Source organism: Mytilus galloprovincialis, chromosome 8, assembly GCF_965363235.1.
Source record: "Mytilus galloprovincialis chromosome 8, xbMytGall1.hap1.1, whole genome shotgun sequence".
Lineage (NCBI taxonomy): Eukaryota > Metazoa > Mollusca > Bivalvia > Mytilida > Mytilidae > Mytilus > Mytilus galloprovincialis.
The window spans coordinates 32,365,913-32,385,148 of record NC_134845.1 but is presented as its reverse complement, the minus strand read 5'-3'; the positions used below and the strand labels follow the sequence as shown (position 1 = coordinate 32,385,148).

Genomic DNA, 19,236 nt, shown 5'->3' with positions numbered 1-19,236 from the left:
AGGTGGACATGAAAGGAATTTTGGAGTAGGTTTATTTCAATGGAGTGGACAAACAAAAAATACTTTGGGTGTAACAAAATTGTATGAGGTGAACAAGGAACTGAGTTTTGGTGTAAGAACTTTTTGTGAAGTGAGTACAAAAGATAATGGGTTTTTGAATATGAATTTTCATGGTGTGATTGCAAGGCCAAAAGATAAATAAAGAGTACTAAAAAAAGATTTATGGAATGGTATGGACTGTTAAAGCAAAAGAACAGCATATAAATGGCTTAATTTATTAAATTAGAAAAGCAAAATACAAAATTAAGAATTATATTGTAATGAATGTGTTAAACATTAATCCTGGAGAATAAGATATATTTTGGAATTATTTTACACTGTGAATTCACTGAAAAATCAACTACTGTATGATTCAAGTATTGACCAGTTTTTATTCACAACTGCATGAAAAATTACCTTGAGAAAATGTAAATATTATGTAACTTATGAAACGTTTTGACTTTGGCTTTATAAAAATGACATAAGATAATATTTCCCAATATTTTTACCACAAAGAAGGATAAGTTCAGAAACATAATTTGAAAAAGACTTTCTATCCATGATCTTTTATCAAGGTATGAAGAGTTGTACTGCTAAAAACAAAATGTGTGAGATTAGATTTTGCAGCATTTTAGACAGTTTTTTTTTTTTTTTTTTTTTTTATTAATTACTGTTATTTAATATATGCATATGCATATATCTGTAAAAAGATAGCGTTTTTGAAAACGTATTTGGAGAGTAATATAATAGGAGCACATCTGTAAGTATACACATATTCAATACTTGTTTTTGCTAATTTTGAATTCGGTAAATTGTACCTTGTCCTTGTTAATATTTCCAATAGATATTATGCCCCAGCAGTAGTGGAGGGGACATTAAGTTTTACCCTTGTCTGTCTGTCTGTGCTTCTGTATGTCTCAAAGTTGGTTTCTGTTCTATTACTTTAGTTTGCCTAAGCAAAATGTTATAAAACTTTTATACAATGCTTATTACCACAAAATACAGGTCATTTTGAATTTGTGTGGTGTCACTTTTACCGTTTTAAAATTATGCCTGTTTACAATTGGAAAAATTGTCGAACTTTTCTTTCAGTTAGCCTGAACCAAATGTTATGAGACTTATACACAATACACAATACTTATATATAACCACAAAACTCAGAGCTATCATATATAGGTAGCGTCACTTTTACTGTTCTTCTGTCATATATGTTCCTTTATAACTATATATGGTATGCATACAGGGGCCTCATGGACACATTCCCAATTTATTTAAAAATAAGTCCATTATTTGTTCCTGAGAAGAAAAATGTGCAGTTGTGTTATCTCGCTAACATAGGATGTGTTTTAGGTTTGATTAAAATGAAATTTAATCCTCTTGTTTTCTTCCCCTGTGAAGTTGTGCATATCAGTGTTAGGATAATTAGATAACATTTGCAAGATTTAAAGCTTTGAAAAATTTAAAAGTGCAAATAACATTCTATATAACAAGTTTTTAACCAATTAAATTTTAGTTTGAAACAAAACTGATCACTGTATCCTATCACCATATGCTTTTGTACTCATTTTCTTTTTTTTATAAACTCAATTGATTTTTAGACTTTATAGCTCTTTATAAATTGAATAAAAAATCTTCAAATTAGTGATATTTTGTCTCTGGTGGAAAGTTATGTCTCATTGGAAATCATACCACATCTTCTTTTTTTTATGTTGTTATGCATATTGAACTTATGGAATGTTTATGTGTAAACATAATGTGAATTTAACATTTTGTTATTCCTTATTCACATTAATATTTATGTTTAACTTTTCATTAATTATATACTGAAGGGAAATTCCTATGCTAAAGTACATGATAATTACATGTTATTTTTACATGGAATTAATGTGAAGAAAACCTGCCTTGAAAGTGTTTTGCTTAAGCCTTTGGAGATATCTATATACATTAAAACATATTTCTTTAATTACAGTAATACAGTAATAGTGGGCTCTACTTCATTGCATTGTACACCTATTAATTGAATATATAAGAATTGAAAACACAAAACCATTCTTCGATGTAAACAAAATCAGAGCAACAATTCCTGTTGTTTACATAAAAACTCTGAAGTGTGAAAATAAATAAACTATTGGTTGGAGAAAGGAAAAGTTTTTGCAATTAAATTTAAAAAAAAAAAAAAAATCAGAACTTGCCAAATGTCTTCAAGAATTTTGTTTTTTATGAAAATATTGTGTAATTCTTGTTTGTTTGTTTGTTTGTATCTTAAGTGTGATTCTTTATTTGTGTCTCGAGTGAGTTTAATGAAAATGGAGAAGAAAATGATTGCTTATATATTATTTTAAACTCTTCTATATTTCTGAGGTATTTGGGTTGTATATTTTGCTCATAATGTATATATTTTTTTTTAATTTTAAAGGAAAGATATATTCACTGAAAGAAATAGACGTTTAAGCATTCACTTTTTTAGTTTAAAAATTTATGCAATTTAAGTTACCAAAAATGATCTTGCAAAAGTCAACCGATATGACCAATATGTATGCAATGATTATTGAATACGGCTAACAGGTTTATGGTTAAGTGTGAGAAATCTAGGACAGTTGATATAATGGAATAAATTTAACTCAGCACATGTCTAGCTTCTTCTAGGAAAACTGTAACAAGTTAATTCTTAATCAATTACCAAAAGATGTTTTTCTGTCCTTACAAATGATATTGTGGCTGTCTATATTTAAAGATAGCCTCCATTGTTGAACAGAAGTTTACATTATCATCCTGGATATTTGAAATTTTTTAATGAGACCTTACTAAAAATATGATCAGATCATATTAAGAGTTGTATGTTAATGCATGTAAAAGACATACAGAAGAGTGTAGAATATGCTATCAGAGCATCCTTATTTATTTATTTTTATACAAACGAAAAGAATTTGTATTGAAATATAAGAACAAGTATAAAACTTGATTAATTATGTTTTCCCTTTCGTCAAGTTTTGACTCTCATGGGCTACCTTAAGTATTGATTTTAAGAAGTAAGGAAATAAAATATTATAAAACATTTATGAACAAGTATCTCCTTGCTGTAAGAACATCTGAAGAAACAATCCTTTGATAAAGTATATACTCAAGGGTTTCCAAATATTTTATGTGGTCTGTTACCCAAGCTTGTACAGGTGATAAACTTTCAGGAGTATGCAGCTCAATGACTTTAGAGCTATTATAAAATCTTGCAGTGTAAAAAGGTAAAAGTACCAGTGGTAATTAGTACCACCTCATTTCAATATTTGTGGTTGGTTCAAACATCTTTAAAAATGTTAAAATGTTAGTCATGAAATACTTGAAATTCAGAAATGATTGCAAGAGTTTATGTTTGTTGTTTCCAGATGACCAACCAAAGTTTGTGATATATTACTGCACTTTTATACAAGTTGCTGCGAGATGTTTGTATCACATAATAGATTGTAATCTCTTATTCTTTTGAGACTGCATTATTTGCATAAATAAAAACCTTGCAATTAATTCTAAATTTACAGTAGTGTGTAATAAAAAATTGAAAAATCTTGAGATTATCATGATGACATAAAATCTGTGTGAAAATGAAAACCAATTGTACCATAATAATTATACCAATTTATTTTTTTCATACACAATAAAATGCTTAGTAAGCAAATATTGCCAAATAACTTCACCTGTTTGTAACTCTGATCTATCTATGTAAAGAGTTATGTAAAGTTCATTATCAACTCTCAAGATATCTGAGTGAAACCTCCAATTATATTTTTTTGAGAAATTTGGAAATCTCCCTTTGAAGTTCTGGGAGGTCAGAGGGTGTCTTCCCGATTGTCCCACTTTTTGAAATTGCAGGTAAAAAAGTAACAAAATTTTGTGGGACAATCGGGAATATGTTTGTGGGACAGTTGGGAAGTTTAAATGTGGGACAATTGGGAATTGTTTTGAGTTGTTAATTTGTGTGTCATTTGGTCTCTGGTGGAGAATTGTCTCATTGGCAATCATACCACATCTTCTTATTTTTTTATTGAAGTCTGATTCTTCTGTATATAGTTGGTTACGAGTCTTGTCGACAAAGACAAAAGGAATATTGGTAAAATAATCTTTAATAGTGATTATTTAAAAGACAAAACTGGTCAAAATCTAGACAACAGCTTCGTTATCAATAAAGAACGTTGGTTCAGGTGATTTTTTAACAGTCTAATCAATAGCGCAGAGAATGTTGTTAACATGTCCTCTGAAATACCTAGTAACATTGCAAAGGTACTAGTGGAAACATTTCTCCATCAATAATTTCATATATAGATGCTGGAACATATTAATTGACTGTTAGATATACTGATCCCAGATAGAGGGTAGAATGTAAATGAGTTTATAATTGCATGCATTATTTATTTATTTATTTAAAAACTTTACAAAGAAAATGTTATTAAAATTATGGTATTGACATTTGTTTTATAAATATTAAACGTAACATTGTAGATATATTTCATAAATCAGAGATATAATATTGGTTTTATATTAAAAGTGTTTTTATCTGATGACCTTTTTTTGTATACTTTTGTAAAATTAATATTTTATACTTTTCTAAAATTAATATTTTGTACTTTTATGAAATTAATATTTTGTACTTTTATAAAATTGATATTTTATACTTTTATAAAATTAATATTTTATGTGCAATAATTAATTCTTGTTTATTTTGCAAAACAAACAACAGTTACCTTGTTTATCTAAGAACATTTTACTTCATAAAATAATGTGGGACAATCAGAACTTTTTATGTGGGACAATCAGAACTCTAAAATTTTAAAAAGTGGGACAATCGGGAATAAACCGGTCAGAGTGCCTATTTTTCAGAAAAGATCAGCTAATTAATTCTCCCTCTTTAACAAAATTTCATTTTCAAAATATATAGGTTGTCAAAGCTTACATGTAAATGTATTGGGCAAGCAAATTTATCTATATATTGTTAAAAAAATGGAATTTATTGGACAAAACTAATTACTGGTCCAAATTAAAGAAGCTATACTTTTTATGCTGTTTAAGCTAATATTGATTAAATAATTTCACCTAATTAAAAACTAAGAAATTTACTAGACCACACCATATATAACAGTTTGCTAATAACCAAATCTGTCAAAGTGAAATTTAACTTAATTTTGACTGATTCAGATAAATGATATGGCTTCCAGTAACTAAAGCTCTATTGTAGCTATTGTGTTTTAAGAGACCTTTTTAAATGCTTGTTCCGTTACTTACTCATCTGAAAATAACTTATTACTAGTTAAGATTACGTAAAAATAACCTAAGGCTTAAGAAATTATCAATAAATTATTCTAATTAAGGAATGACTGTAATATTTTTTCTGTCTATGAAGAAATAACATAAAAAATATTACAGTCATTTCTTATAATTTAATTCTAAATTCCATTTTAAATCATAGAAAAACCATGAAAAAACGTTGATGACGTCACGGTCACATGACTGAATTATGTCTATGGGCTCATAACAAAATAAAGTCAGCCAATCAGAAGACGCGTTACATCCAAAATTAAATTATTGTTAATTAATTATAATTTTACTCATTTATTATTTAATTTACAAATGATGCCATTATGCCCATATCGTCGCTGGGCTTCTACAATGTCGTATATGACTTTTTTGGCTAAAAATACTTTTTGACACCAATGGTCTGGGCGGGAGGAAATCTTTGTTATTACAAAATAGCATATAGTTAGACCAATCAAAATGTGTGAAATAAGACATATTACAAAATTGACAATGTCAGTTACACGTTTGTAAAGTTTGCTTCCAAAATGTTGTACGAAAACTTGAAAATCGTTGTAGAATAGCTTTGGGAAAAAAATAATTGTACATTTCTTTATTTCTGTGAAAATAATTTAAGTTCTTGGATAATCCAGAAATGTCAAAGCTTTTATTTCACTGCTATTTACAAAAATGTTCAAGTTCACATACGACATTTTTGAAGAATGCATCTTACCAAAATTTTCAAAGCCTGTTTGTGAGATATTTTTTTCTTGAAAAATTTGTAATTTACAACATTTTAGAAGCCCAGCGACGATATGTGATTTACCCGATTCAGTAATCAGGTGATGTTAGCCTTTAGATGAACTATTTGAATTGTCCAAGTTATCCCCCTTTGAACCTTTCAAAATGTCATCATTTTAATTTTTAAGAATAACCTCTTACTAAACTCTTCAGGAACTGATTTTTTTTGGTGCAGGTTATAGGCTTTCCATTCATTTTGTCAAAACTGAAAATTTAGTAGTTAGTTTAAACCCCCCTTTTTAATTTACACATGATTTGGGGTTTGTTATGCCTAGTCTAGTAATTAAAAAAAGTCTTAAGAATAAAAAAAATGTTTTGTCAACTATTTTTTCTTTTAGTTATTTTTTTCTTGTTTTTGACTCTTAAGGTTTTGTGCAGAGGCGGATTTAGAGGGGGGGCCCAGGGGGCCCGGGCCCCCCTTTTTGGGAAAAAAATTGGTTGCTTATATAGGGAATCATTGAAGCGTGACTGGAGCGGGCCCCCTCTTAGGTCAGTCAGTGGGCCCCCACTTATGAAAATTTCTGGATCCGCCACTGTTGTGTGATCTTCTACCTCTTTTTTATTCTTGAATTTGAATATGTTAAAAAATAAACAACCTCAGAAGTTAACCTGAAAATGAAAAAAAAAAACCATATAGGTTGTATAACACATATAGTATCAAAAATAGTTCGAAATTTTTGGAGAGTTGGCAATATTTTAAAAAGTTTTACACACTGACTAGACAATCCCTGTATATGTTGATCTCTATCAGTCTGGATGGTTTTTGTTTGGTTTTTGTGGTGTTTGGTTTCTGTCTCATTAACCCTGCTATAGACTTTTTATTCATATAAAGACCCAATAAATAAGCTCTTTTATTTTATTTTGTGTATATAGCTGATTGATTGCCATTTCAAACGATTGCAGCTGTTCATACGTAACTGGCTCATCTTATTGAGTTAATGGTATAGAAGAAAAATTGCTTGTTTTTGTCAGAATAAATGACATTTATGTACTATTATTTTTGTCATTAGCTTGATATTACATAATTCTCTGGAAAGAAGCTTTGGAAAAGTGTTTGAAACTTACTTTAAATTAATTGGATTTGTTCAATAGGCTTAAAGTTGTCAGTTTCATTTAAGTGGTTTCATCGAAATGTTCAACATGTGCTGTTAATTTTAAATGACAGAGCAGCTTTAAAAAGACAAATACCTAAAACTATGAATTAATGATGGAGAAAAGTGGGGTATACAAATTTATGGGACAGAAACCAATCCAAACAAACAAAAAATATATCTTAATTTGTTTTATGATACAATTCGGAAAGGGAATGTATTCTATGTACAAATGGTATTTGATTAAATCTATTTCAATACACATTTCTTGTCTTTTTGTAAGCAATCTAATTTTTTTTCATTAAAATAGAAAAATGCATATATTTTATGTTCTAAATTATCAGCAATAAAATTTTAAATCTCCATACACATTACTGGTCTTATTTGATTTTTATTTCCCTAGATATAAAATGGATAATATTTTTCAATAGGTTAATTGTTTTGTAACTGAAGCATTTAGTTAATAGTGTGTGTGCACATAATCAATAGGATGATGGAGCACGCATAAATTAACTGAGAATTCAGCTTACTTTTTCATATATATATATAATGTTTGTTTGTCCTTCTAGACCCATTCACTCTCCTTTTTATAGGTCTGTTTACGGGACATATTATGGTATTGTCCGTCTGTTAGTTGTCAACATGTGCTACAATAACTCAAAATGCTTTAACCTGCATCAAACTTTAGTGAATTGTTTATATCCATTGACAAGAGCTCCCTTTTGATTTTTATAAATTTTAGTTTTTATGTTTCTGAGTTATGGCAGTTTTATATAAAAACAGGGATTTCCCAGTTTTCAGACAATGTCAATAACTCCAAAGTGCTTTGAGCAACTTTATCAACTTGTTTATATCTATTAAAATAACCTTTTATTTTTTATAAATTTCTGATATAATATTGAGGAGTTAAGAATTTTATACTTTTCAACTTTTTACTTGTTTGGCGAAATAAATATTCTGATATGAGCGTCACTGATGAGTCTTATGTAGACGAAACGTGCGCCTGGCGTACTGAATTATAATCCTGGTACCTTTGATAACTATTGAAAAAGCAATGTTCGTATCATGTGCTCATGGCACAATTTGGAAACCTGCAGTTTGGGGGAAAATAATCATTTCACTTCTTGTTAAATGACAGGTTTTTTTTTTATTATGTCTATGGTAGTTTAAGATGTTTCAATTATCTGACTAAAATATGATATTTTATTTTTCATTTTTTTCTGTAAGAATATTGAAGCAAAAACACACTTATCAGTACAATAATTTTCAGTATAGAGTTGACAAAATATGCTGTTTAAGTACAGTTATTGTTGTCTGATTTAATCTTTGTTTATGACAGAAACTGTTCAAATATTCACAACCGTCACTTATTTATTGAGATTTTAGGACAAATTCAGTGCTTTAAATGAGCTTAATTGAAATAAGTATACACAGTTAAGATTCCTGTTTCCTGAGCAATAATTGTATTTATTTATATTTACATAATTCTTCTGAAAGATCAATATATCAGTGAAGTTGACAAGAATCAACCCATGTATAATGATGAAGTAGGAAAATGTTTAATCTGACTGTTCTTGCTTTTAAATAAGTTGACAAGAATCAACCCCTGTATAATGATGAAATAGGAAAATATTCATCTGACTGTTCTTGTCTTGAAATCAGTTGACAAGAATCAACCCCTGTATAATGATGAAGTAGGAAAATGTTTAATCTGACTGTTCTTGTCTTAAAATCAGTTGACAAGAATCAACCCATGTATAATGATGAAGTAGGAAAATGTTTAATCTGACTGTTCTTGTCTTGAAATCAGTTGACAAGAATCAACCCCTGTTTAATGATGAAATAGGAAAATATTCATCTGACTGTTCTTGTCTTAAAATCAGTTGACAAGAATCAACCCATTTATAATAATGAAGTAGAAAAATGTTTAATCTGACTGTTCTTGTCTTGAAATCAGTTGACAAGAATAAACCCCTGTAATATGATGAAGAAGGAAAATGTTTAATCTAATTGTCCTTGTTTTGAAATCAGTTGACAAGAATCAACCCATTTTTAATGAAGTAGGAAAATGTTTAATGTGACTGTTCTTGTCCAAGAGATCAATATATCTGTGAAGTCGACAATAATCAAACTATGTATAATGGTTAAGTAGGCAAATGTTTAATCTGACTGTTCTTGTCTTAAAATCAGTTGACAAGAATCAACCCATGTATAATGGTGAAATAGAAAAATGTTTAATCTGACTTGTCTAGAAATCAATATATAAAGTTGACAAGAATTAAACCATGTATAATTTTGATGTAGGAAAATGTTTGATATGACTGCTCTTGTCTGGAAAATATTTCAGTCACTCAGTATATTAACATAAGAATCATCTTCAAAATACCTTCAACAATATGCAAATTTCTTACTGAATAGTATGCTATAAAAGCCCTCAAGTAGGACCAAATGTGAGACAATACACCTTATCACTATTTGTCTGCCATTACTGGATATCACACAGGTTTTCCGTAAATTTCGAGGTCACAATCGAAATATCTGACATCACAATTGAAAAGTGATTGTTGTATGACATCAATAGTTTAAACAGCACAGATTCTCGGGTCAGTTGGTATTACCAATAAGGTGTATTCAAACAAGGAAGTAACTGCCTGATATAATAGTCATTTGACAGGTATCATCTGAACTTGACTCCTTTCCATGGTTCATTCAAGAGTTTTTTGTGACACCTCTAATAAGACAATAATCAAATCTCAAAGACTTTGAACTTTTAGATAATTTGCCGTTTCAGAATCTAATGCATCCTGGGTAATATTTTCAAAAGTGTACACCAAAACGTCTTGATTGGTTAAAAATGTCATAAACAATGGAAATTCTACAAATGACGTGACGTTATTTTCATTTTGGGGTACGAACAATGAAATTACCCATGATTCTTTAGATTCTTAAACGGCCAATTCCATCATCAAAAAAGCAGACAAAACTTTCAAGTATGGATGCATGTTCTTGTTAATGGTTTTCTTTATTGTTTTTTGTAACTTAAGTACATTTGTACTTATCTGTTTGCTGATAGATTTATTATGATAAAAGATATGATCATTTGATTACTGGTAATCATAGAAATAATAAAGCTCAGTTGTACCAAGGCCAGCATATAAACACTGATGGATCTGTTCAAATCACCTTACATTAATAGCAAAATGAAATATCTGTATCCTAATTTTATTAAGCCAAAAAGTACATTTGTTTCTCTTGAAATATTGCAATTGTTACTAAGAGGTTATTATTAAATGAGCTGATGTCTATAACTGAACTTTTAAAGATATTTTTGAGTTTATTTTTGAGTTTAACTGAAAGCAGTTGTCACATAAGCCAAGATTTACTAGTACATGTATATTCTAAAAATCTATCTCAGCATTTTTTTATGATCCAACTGCCTATTACAAGTGCATTTCTGATTTAAAGAGATGTTGCACGTAACCTTTAAAACTTAGTCTACACCCTTTAATCATCAATTATAACCTTTAAATGTTTAACTTAGTACAAAATTGGATTTCAAAATAAACATTGATCAATGTATTCACATTAGGTGGGTTGATATGACAGCATTGATTTTTATCAGGTAGAAGACCTTCTGCAGCCCTATAAGAATTAATGGCATTACAGATTTGTAAGAAAAGTGAAGCTGATTGAATTTAGATTTAGAGAATCTATCAAAGTCATTTCTTTTGTGTTTTCTGTCTGTGGACCAACTTTATTCAAGGATAATATTCTTGTCTGATGACAAAGATAGGATATCTAAGAAAAGTTTTACAAAATTATTTCATTGAGATTTAAATGGATTATTAATGTTGTTCTAATTTTCTTTTCATGTTTTATAATAGATTTTAAATGCTCCAGTTAATTCCCTTGTTAAGTCAGTCATAAGTTCACGATAGATAGATAATAAGGTTAGCAGTCTGTCGTCCTTCTTAATGTGTTGGTAAAACACATAATGACATTCTGTTGCACTTTCGACTAACTTGGTTAGGACTGTATGTCATTTTGTTCAGCAGATGCATAGACAGGGTTAATAAGAAAGTTAGAAGGAAAAAAGATGTTGTATTCTCGGTTGTATTGCTTCTTTATTGCATTTTAAATTAGTTAAAAGTCCATTCCGTGATCCCAATGGAATCCTTATCAATGAGATACTAGCTTTGATTAATTGTTGCATACTGTGCTTTTAGATACATTGGTGTTCCCTGTGAAAGAATTTAAAATGTTTCAGTCAAAATTTGATCAATTGATTTGTGTCCAGTTGCAAGTATTTCATTTCTATTCAGTATGAGTTAGTCCCACATTTGATTTGAAGTTGTATTTATCTTGAGAAGTAGAAAAAGGACAACTTGGCCAACAGGTGATGTTGATAAGAATAAATTATTTACCAATAAAAACACATTTAAAAAGGCCACCATTAAAGAATTCTTGTTTATTTCATGTACCCTACCCATACCTTATTTGTTTAGATAGGAAGGTATGGATTTTTTTTTGGCCAGCAACAAAAGTTAAAAGATTCAGACAAAAAAACAACATTAAAACAGAAAAAAAATCTTGAAAAGAAACGATTAGTGTCATAATTTTTTTAGGGTATGCTGCTTTTTAGGTTGGTGGGTTAAGGCATCTGACCAAGCAATTTAGATTTTATTTTTTTGCCTAACCACATGATATAACTTGCAACTCTTATACTTTATGAGGATTGATGACATCATATATTTTTGTGAACATTACTTGTCATTGTTTTGCAAAGTCAGCATACTGTAAAGCCTATAGAACTATGGATGATAATGTATGATATATGCTTAAAAACGTTTAATCCCGCTGCAAATGTTTGCACCTGTCCTAAGTCAGGAATCTGATGTACAGTAGTTGTCGTTTGTTTATGTAATTTATATGTGTTTCTGGTGTTTTTATATAGATTAGACAGTTGGTTTTCCCGTTTGAATGGTTTTACACTAGTAATTTTGGGGCCCTTTTTAGCTTGTTGTTTGGTGTGAGCCAAGGCTCTGTGTTGAAGGCCGTACATTGACTTATATTGGTTTACTTTAATTTATAAATTGTTATTTGGATGGAGAGTTGTCTGAATTATTGGCACTCATACCATAACTTCCTATATCTATTAATAGATAAAAACAAAGGTCTAACCTTTAAAATTTAAAAAATACTGATATATTGTAAATCCATAAAATATTTACCCATCAGGGATATACTTTTTTTTAATAACTTACTGTTGTTATTTTATCCAAAACTTTAAATATGCTAGTGTAGAAACAAAAATGTGGAGCTTACATTTATCTGATGTAATGTTTAATGAATCAAACAGTTCCTAATAAGTTTTATGTAATTTTAGATAAACTTGGAAGTTTCCAGACTGACCATTTGCAAGAAAAATCCATTAGCACTTGCACGATTAACAGTTTAACTCTTATATATTGACTACCTTTCCCTTAAGCTTTGCACTTAACAACTTTTACTGATGTTAGTCAACATCTTGCATTGGTATAGTCCACTAATTTGATTAAATATACATTAGTTTTTTTGACAATGTATTTTATCAAAAGGGATTTATAAACTATTATGTTTGTACCAGATTGGAACCTAAACATAATAAAACATTGCATAAATTGACTAATTTGATTTTAGTCGGAACATATTAACTGGATACAATTGTGTTGAAATGGGAATATTATAAACAGTGGATGTAGGATTTGGTTTCCGACAAGCTTCCAAATTGTTATAAGGATTTCAGACCATGTTATAAAAGTATTAGGAACAGCTCTAGAAGCTATTTTAAATGAGATTCTGATAGACTTTTCTACCTGGAAGATGTAATGTAAAAGTAGTTAAAGTTTTACAGATATTTTATTTGTGTTGAGCTATTGAGGCAGTGAGGCAATAAAGTATGCATTATCTCAAATGTTATGTAATGTAAAGTTTGCTTCAGAAAGCAGCTAATTTTATTGTAAAGTACTGAAAATATTTTTGCTGATATTGGACAATTCTAATGTTCAAATTGTAAAAGCTTCAATCTTTCCATTGGAATTTAAGAACTAAATCTATGAAACAGACAGCTTCAGGGAAAATTGTATTACATTTTAATAGACAAAAAAGTAACAGTTCTTTTAACTGATGCTTTGAATAAGTTTACACGTGACTAAACACATAACATAGAGTTTTTACTCAAGCTGTCCTTGGGGATATATTTTCTGTATAACAAATCATTTTGACAAAATAGCTGTTACGAATCCATAGCTATAATCTTTAACTGATTTATCCAGTTTTTAAATGGACTTCCTTCTACACCAGACATCCCTTCGGAAAATTTTATTACAGTTTGAAAAATGTAACTGTTATATTAACACAGATAATTGTAAGTCAAGATCATCACCAACAGATATTTTTAAGAAATTCTATTCCTATTATTTTCTCTTAATAGAAAAGAATTGACATTGCCATATTGAATAGACATGAATTTCATTTGGGGCCTTTTATAGCTCACTATGCGGTATGGGCTTTACTCATTGTTGAAGGCCGTATGGTGACCTATAGTTGTTAATTTCCGTGTCAATTTTGGTCTCTTGTGAAACAGGTTGACTCATTGGCAATCATACCACATCTTCTTTTTTTATATATGAAGACCTGTTTGGTGGCCTTGGAATGTTTTCTTCTCTTTGGTTTGGTTGGTGACTAGTGGCAGGTCCAAAAAAGGGGAAAGGTGTGTGTGTGTGTGTGTGTGTGTGTTTGTGGGGGGGGGGGGGCAATTAAGATTGATGCATCTGAATTTTTGCCAGTTTGGTGTGAGCCAATTAAGGCTCTATGTTGAAGACTGCACTTTGACCTATCATTGTTTACTTTTTACACATTGTGACTTGGAGGTCGAGTTTTCTCATTCACACTTTTAATTGTTTTGCTTTGTCCACTCTTTATAGGTCATGTAATACTGGAACTCTTTTAATACAAAGAATCATATGAGTAAAGTAAATTTCAGAAAAACTTGCAATCAATTTTATTCATAAGATTTTTAAATGAAAAAAATGCAGATTCTTATAGCTGAATGTATGACATTTTTAATAGTCATCTATTCTGCTTGATTTCAATTAAGTATTTGAAAGCTTGACATTTGTTTTGAGTGATTGTTGCTTGGTGATCTAAATATCTGTGTTGTGTAAATATGTGTGTACTGTTGCCTACATTGACGTCTGCTTGGTGATCTAAATATCTGTGTTGTGTAAATATGTCTTGTACTGTTGCCTACATTGACGTCACTTGACATTTTATTTAAATCATAGAAAAAACAGCTGATAAAATAAAGCCATTGAGAACAGTTTGAGAAATATGTTGTTTAAGTTTATTTGTCTGGTTATGTTTCTACTGCAATTAAAGGTGTAATAATGCAGATGAAAAATTACATATATTAACAAGCTATGATAAGAGTTATTGCCTCATGTTCTTTTCATTTTTTTAACAATTTGGCATAAATTGCAAACTAAATCATCATGGTAAGAGTTATTGCCCTTGACATTCCTTCTGAATGTTAAGAAAATATGGAGTGCATCTGTTTTTTGCCTCTTACAACAAAAGATATAGATCATTGGTGAGTGAAGAAATATCAATATTTAGATAATTTATAATGGATATTTATACAGCTTATTGAAATGATGTATCAAGTTTATCTGGTTTATCTGAAGGGTGTGAAGATAATGATGCACTTTTTATCTATAATGCATTATAATACTGTTAAAACTGGGTGGTTTGCAATACGTCCTTCTGTAATGAAAAACAGTTAACTATTATTAATTTACAAAGTTAACGAAAGTGGATAATCCGTTTTACCTTTTGATGTTAACTATGAGTGGAAATTCCAAATCTTTTATTACATTTTTTTGTACAATTGAATTATATTCATGGTTCATAGCATAATGTAAAGCAGACATCATTTCTTTTAGTTGGTTAGTTCTACCAATTCTTGAATCTGAATTGACTCAGGGATGTTAGGTTTTACCTCAAGGTCAATGCATGGTTCTCTCCAGTTTCCTCCACCAATACAAACTAACTGCCACCGAAATAGCATAATAGTGTTGAAAGTGGCTTTAAAAATCAATCAATCAATCAATCAATCAATCAATCAATCTACCAATCAATCTACCAATCAATCAATCAATCAATCAATCAATCTACCAATTCATTGAACTGCCTTTGTTACTCTTTTTTTAGGGGTCTGTGTCTACTCTGTGATGCTCTGTCTTTGTACTTTTAGTGTACAGTTACTCTTTTTTCCTTTTTTTGTCTTTTTTCTTTGACTCACAGCTAGTTGTCTTTCTGTAACTGTTGGTCTTGTTTTATCTCTTTAAGTCTTAAGGGCTTCACTTAGATGGCAGAGAAGTCTAAAAAGTAGAACTACTGTATCACTAGCTTGTTAACACTTAGGTTGTGAGTTTGAATCCCGCATGGGGCCGGTGCATTTGACTCCAATTTTAATTGGCCAGGATTGTCAATTTTCCTGACTAAAGGTTTAGTCACTCTGGCTTCCTCCACTAATAAAAACTGACCACTGCAAAAATTGCACAATAGTGTTTGAAGTGGTGTTAAACTGCAATCAATAAATCAATTAATCATTGGCAATTTTGTGTTTTGATATTGTATGTGCAAGAAATCTCAGAAGAATTTGATTATTTTACAAATTTAGGTCAAAAAGTGATCTCAAAACAAGACCAGGCGTCTCCATAATAGAACCAGTTCTATAAATTTGATAAAAAATTGAAATGAGTTCTGTCCTTGAGTACTGTGGTATATAATTATCAGAGAACCATGTTGTGAGACCAATCAAAGGAAGTTATTACAATTGACATGGGATAATTGTCTTACATATAATTAAATTACTTAATGCTGGAAACTACATGACTTCAGTTTGGTTAACCCATAGTATTTATGTAAAAATATTAGCATGAGATGGACAGAACATTCCTTTTTCTTTGTGCAGGTTTTGATGATAGTCGTAAAAAATGAGAGTATTTAAATCATATTATCAAATTGGAGGCTCGGTAAGCATACAGTTGAAATATTTTTATCATCAAATACATATATCTTATATTTTTTTTGTTATTTAAAAATTTAAAATATTGTTTTGAAGGTAGATCTTCTTCATTACTTTCTTTGACACAGGACAATACCTACCTGTGTTTGTTGAGTGTGTAACAATACAGTTTTGATCCCACAGTTGTTTTCGTACAATAGGTTTATGAAATTATTTTTTATTATGCCCCACCTACGATAGTAGAGGGGCATTATGTTTTCTGGTCTGTGCATCCGTTTGTTTGTTCGTCTGTCCTGCTTCAGGTTAAAGTTTTTGGTCAAGGTAGTTTTTGATGAAGCTGCAGTCCAATCAACTTGAAACTTAGTACACATGTTCCTTATGATATGATCTTTCTAATTTTAAAGCCAAATTAGACTTTTGACCTCAATTTCACAGTCCACCGAACATAGAAATGGAAGTGCCAGTTTCAGGTTAAAGTTTTTGGTCAAGGTAAGTTTTTGATGAAGTTGAAGTCCAACCAACTTGAAACTTACTACACCTGTTCTCTATGGTATGATCTTTCTAGATTTAATGCCAAATTAGATTTTTTACCCAATTTCACGGTCCATTGAACATGGAAAATGATAGTGCAAGTGGGGCATCTGTGTACTTTGGACACATTCTTGTTTCCAATAAAACTCATCATTTATGATTTGCATGCTTCCCATGAAAAAATTACAACAATGCATAGGAAAACATTAATGTAAAAGCTTGTAATAACTCATAATTTCATAGTTGTAGCATAAAAATGTAATTATAAGAATTGAATAGTTTTTTTTGTAATTTTGTAGGGTTGCAAAAGCATTGATTGTGCAGTGGCAGTTTTAGTGCTTCTGCATTCATAAAAAATTTGCTTTGGTAAACATTTTTTTATCCCAAACAAATTGCAAAAAGAAGCATTCAATTATTAAATTAATACTACTGGTATACTTTATAGTTTAATCTAGACTTTAAAAGATATCTGACAGGTGTAGAATTGTTACCTTTAAACAAGAATGGAAATGAAATCAAATTTTTCTAAATTTTTCTTTCATTTGGGATGTCAAATAATTATTGGATTTAAATAAATTCAAAATTTCTAAACATAAAACTGGAGATTGATAAATGTTAAATGATCTGTTTTCTTTTTTTTGCCATTTCACATAAATTCAAGTTACCTGATCCACTGAGAAAAGTTACTTCCCTTACCAATATGTATTTATCAATTCTTTTAAATGCCATTGTTCTTTATAGGTGAACAACAAATTTTAAAAGTACTGTAGAGAGTAAATTCATATTCAATAGAGAGATAAATGCTGAAATTATTGATTGTGTTGGCCATAAATCAGGATTTGTGAACAGAGTGTATGTTTTAAACCAAAATTGTTAATCTTTGAAACAAAGAGTTGATTTTCACAAGATATCTCTTGGTTAACTCTTTTTCAGTGCTATTGATCATTAGGATCACAAATGTTTGTAGCACTTCTATTGTTTTTTGCAACAAACAGTTTTCTTCTAAAAAACATATAATCCTTGGAAGATGTTTCATATTTTTTATTTTGATGAGTGATGTTTGTTAAATATTGAAAGATGTTCACATAGTATGAAATGCATAAAGTTAATATTGAAAAGTGTTTAGAAACAGGAAACTATCTTAATTAATCATTTTATCAACTTGAAAAAAATTAGCACATTACTAAAACCCCATTATCACTGTTTCTTTACTGAAATCCTCCAGCTAACAAATGACTTTACAATTTTTCCTTTTCAATCATTTTCCACCTTATTTTCATGATAGAAAGTTAATTACAAATTATGCAGATAACATAAAATCCAGTCAAAGAACTCATTACTGGCAAATTTTAAGTGTTTAATAATTAACTAAATTCTGTTAAATAGATATAGAAGTTACAAAGGGCAAAGTGACTTATCTCCCCTGAAATCATTTTAGAGTTGCTCAAGAAATGACTGTGAATGATAGCTTTTGGATCCTGGCTCACTGCATGACATTTTAGGCAGGTGGGGCATTATGTCATTTTTGTTAATTGAATACTAAAACAATGCATTGTGGGCTAACATTTTGTTTATTGGATATAAAAATAATGCATTGTGGGATATCATTTTAGTTTATTTGATACAAAAACAATGCATTGTGGGATACCATTTTTGTTTATTTGATACTAAAACAATGAACTGTGGGATGATAACATTTTCTGATTTTTATATTGAAATATACAGTTTATCTACATGTTTTGCTTGTCTAGTCTAAAGGGATAGTGTTCGCTATTGTCATCAATAGTTGGCATCCGCACTCCATCCATCTGAATTGCATGCACGCATAGTAAAACAATTTTCAAAAATATGCTTCCCCTCTGAAACCATATTGACAACTGGTAGTCTGGGATTGAGAAAAAAATATTAGTTTTTGTTGAGAGTTTACAATTGTGTTTCCAGGACTCCTTACAGCTTCCTCCACCAATAAAAATTGGCTGTCATTATATAACCAAGGTCATTAGATAATATGTTAAACATTAACCAACAAATGATACAAAATAATGTATTGGAAAACTGTATAAAGTCATTATTTATAATACTAACTTCCCAAAATTTGTATATAAATTTAAAGTGAGCCATATTGACATCATAGATTTTCTGCCTGTTTATAAAGTAAATTCACAGCATGAAGAAGTTATGTAACCTTTTCAGTGTACTATAAATTCTCTGTCTGACACATAAAAAAACAGAAGAGAGTGAACAAATTTATAAAGGAACAATATCCATGATGTGTATTGCTTGATTATCAAATCTTACAGAGAGATTTTTGTATAAATTATTGATAAAGTTGTCTTAAGACAATTGTCGAGCTATAACTGGTGACATCTGTACTCTGTTCTGAATAAGATAGTTGACATTTGCATTAGAAAATAGATTGAAATGGAT

The 19,236-nt window shown here is 29.8% G+C and overlaps 1 protein-coding gene across 4 annotated transcripts in view; it reads left to right on the top strand.

The window, feature by feature from the left end:
- The window catches only part of LOC143085581 (transient receptor potential-gamma protein-like), a 151,999-nt gene that overhangs the window by 48,165 nt on the left and 84,598 nt on the right, over nt 1–19,236 (top strand). Inside the window, exon 1 of one of the 4 annotated variants that reach the window (XM_076262030.1) lies at nt 16,196–16,285. The exons of the other annotated variants lie outside the window; for them this stretch is intronic. Within the exon in view, the coding sequence (XP_076118145.1) occupies nt 16,247–16,285 (39 nt within the window). The 5' untranslated portion in view covers nt 16,196–16,246. Of the gene's footprint in view, nt 1–16,195; nt 16,286–19,236 lie in introns of those variants that run through there. 4 annotated transcript variants of the gene reach the window in all.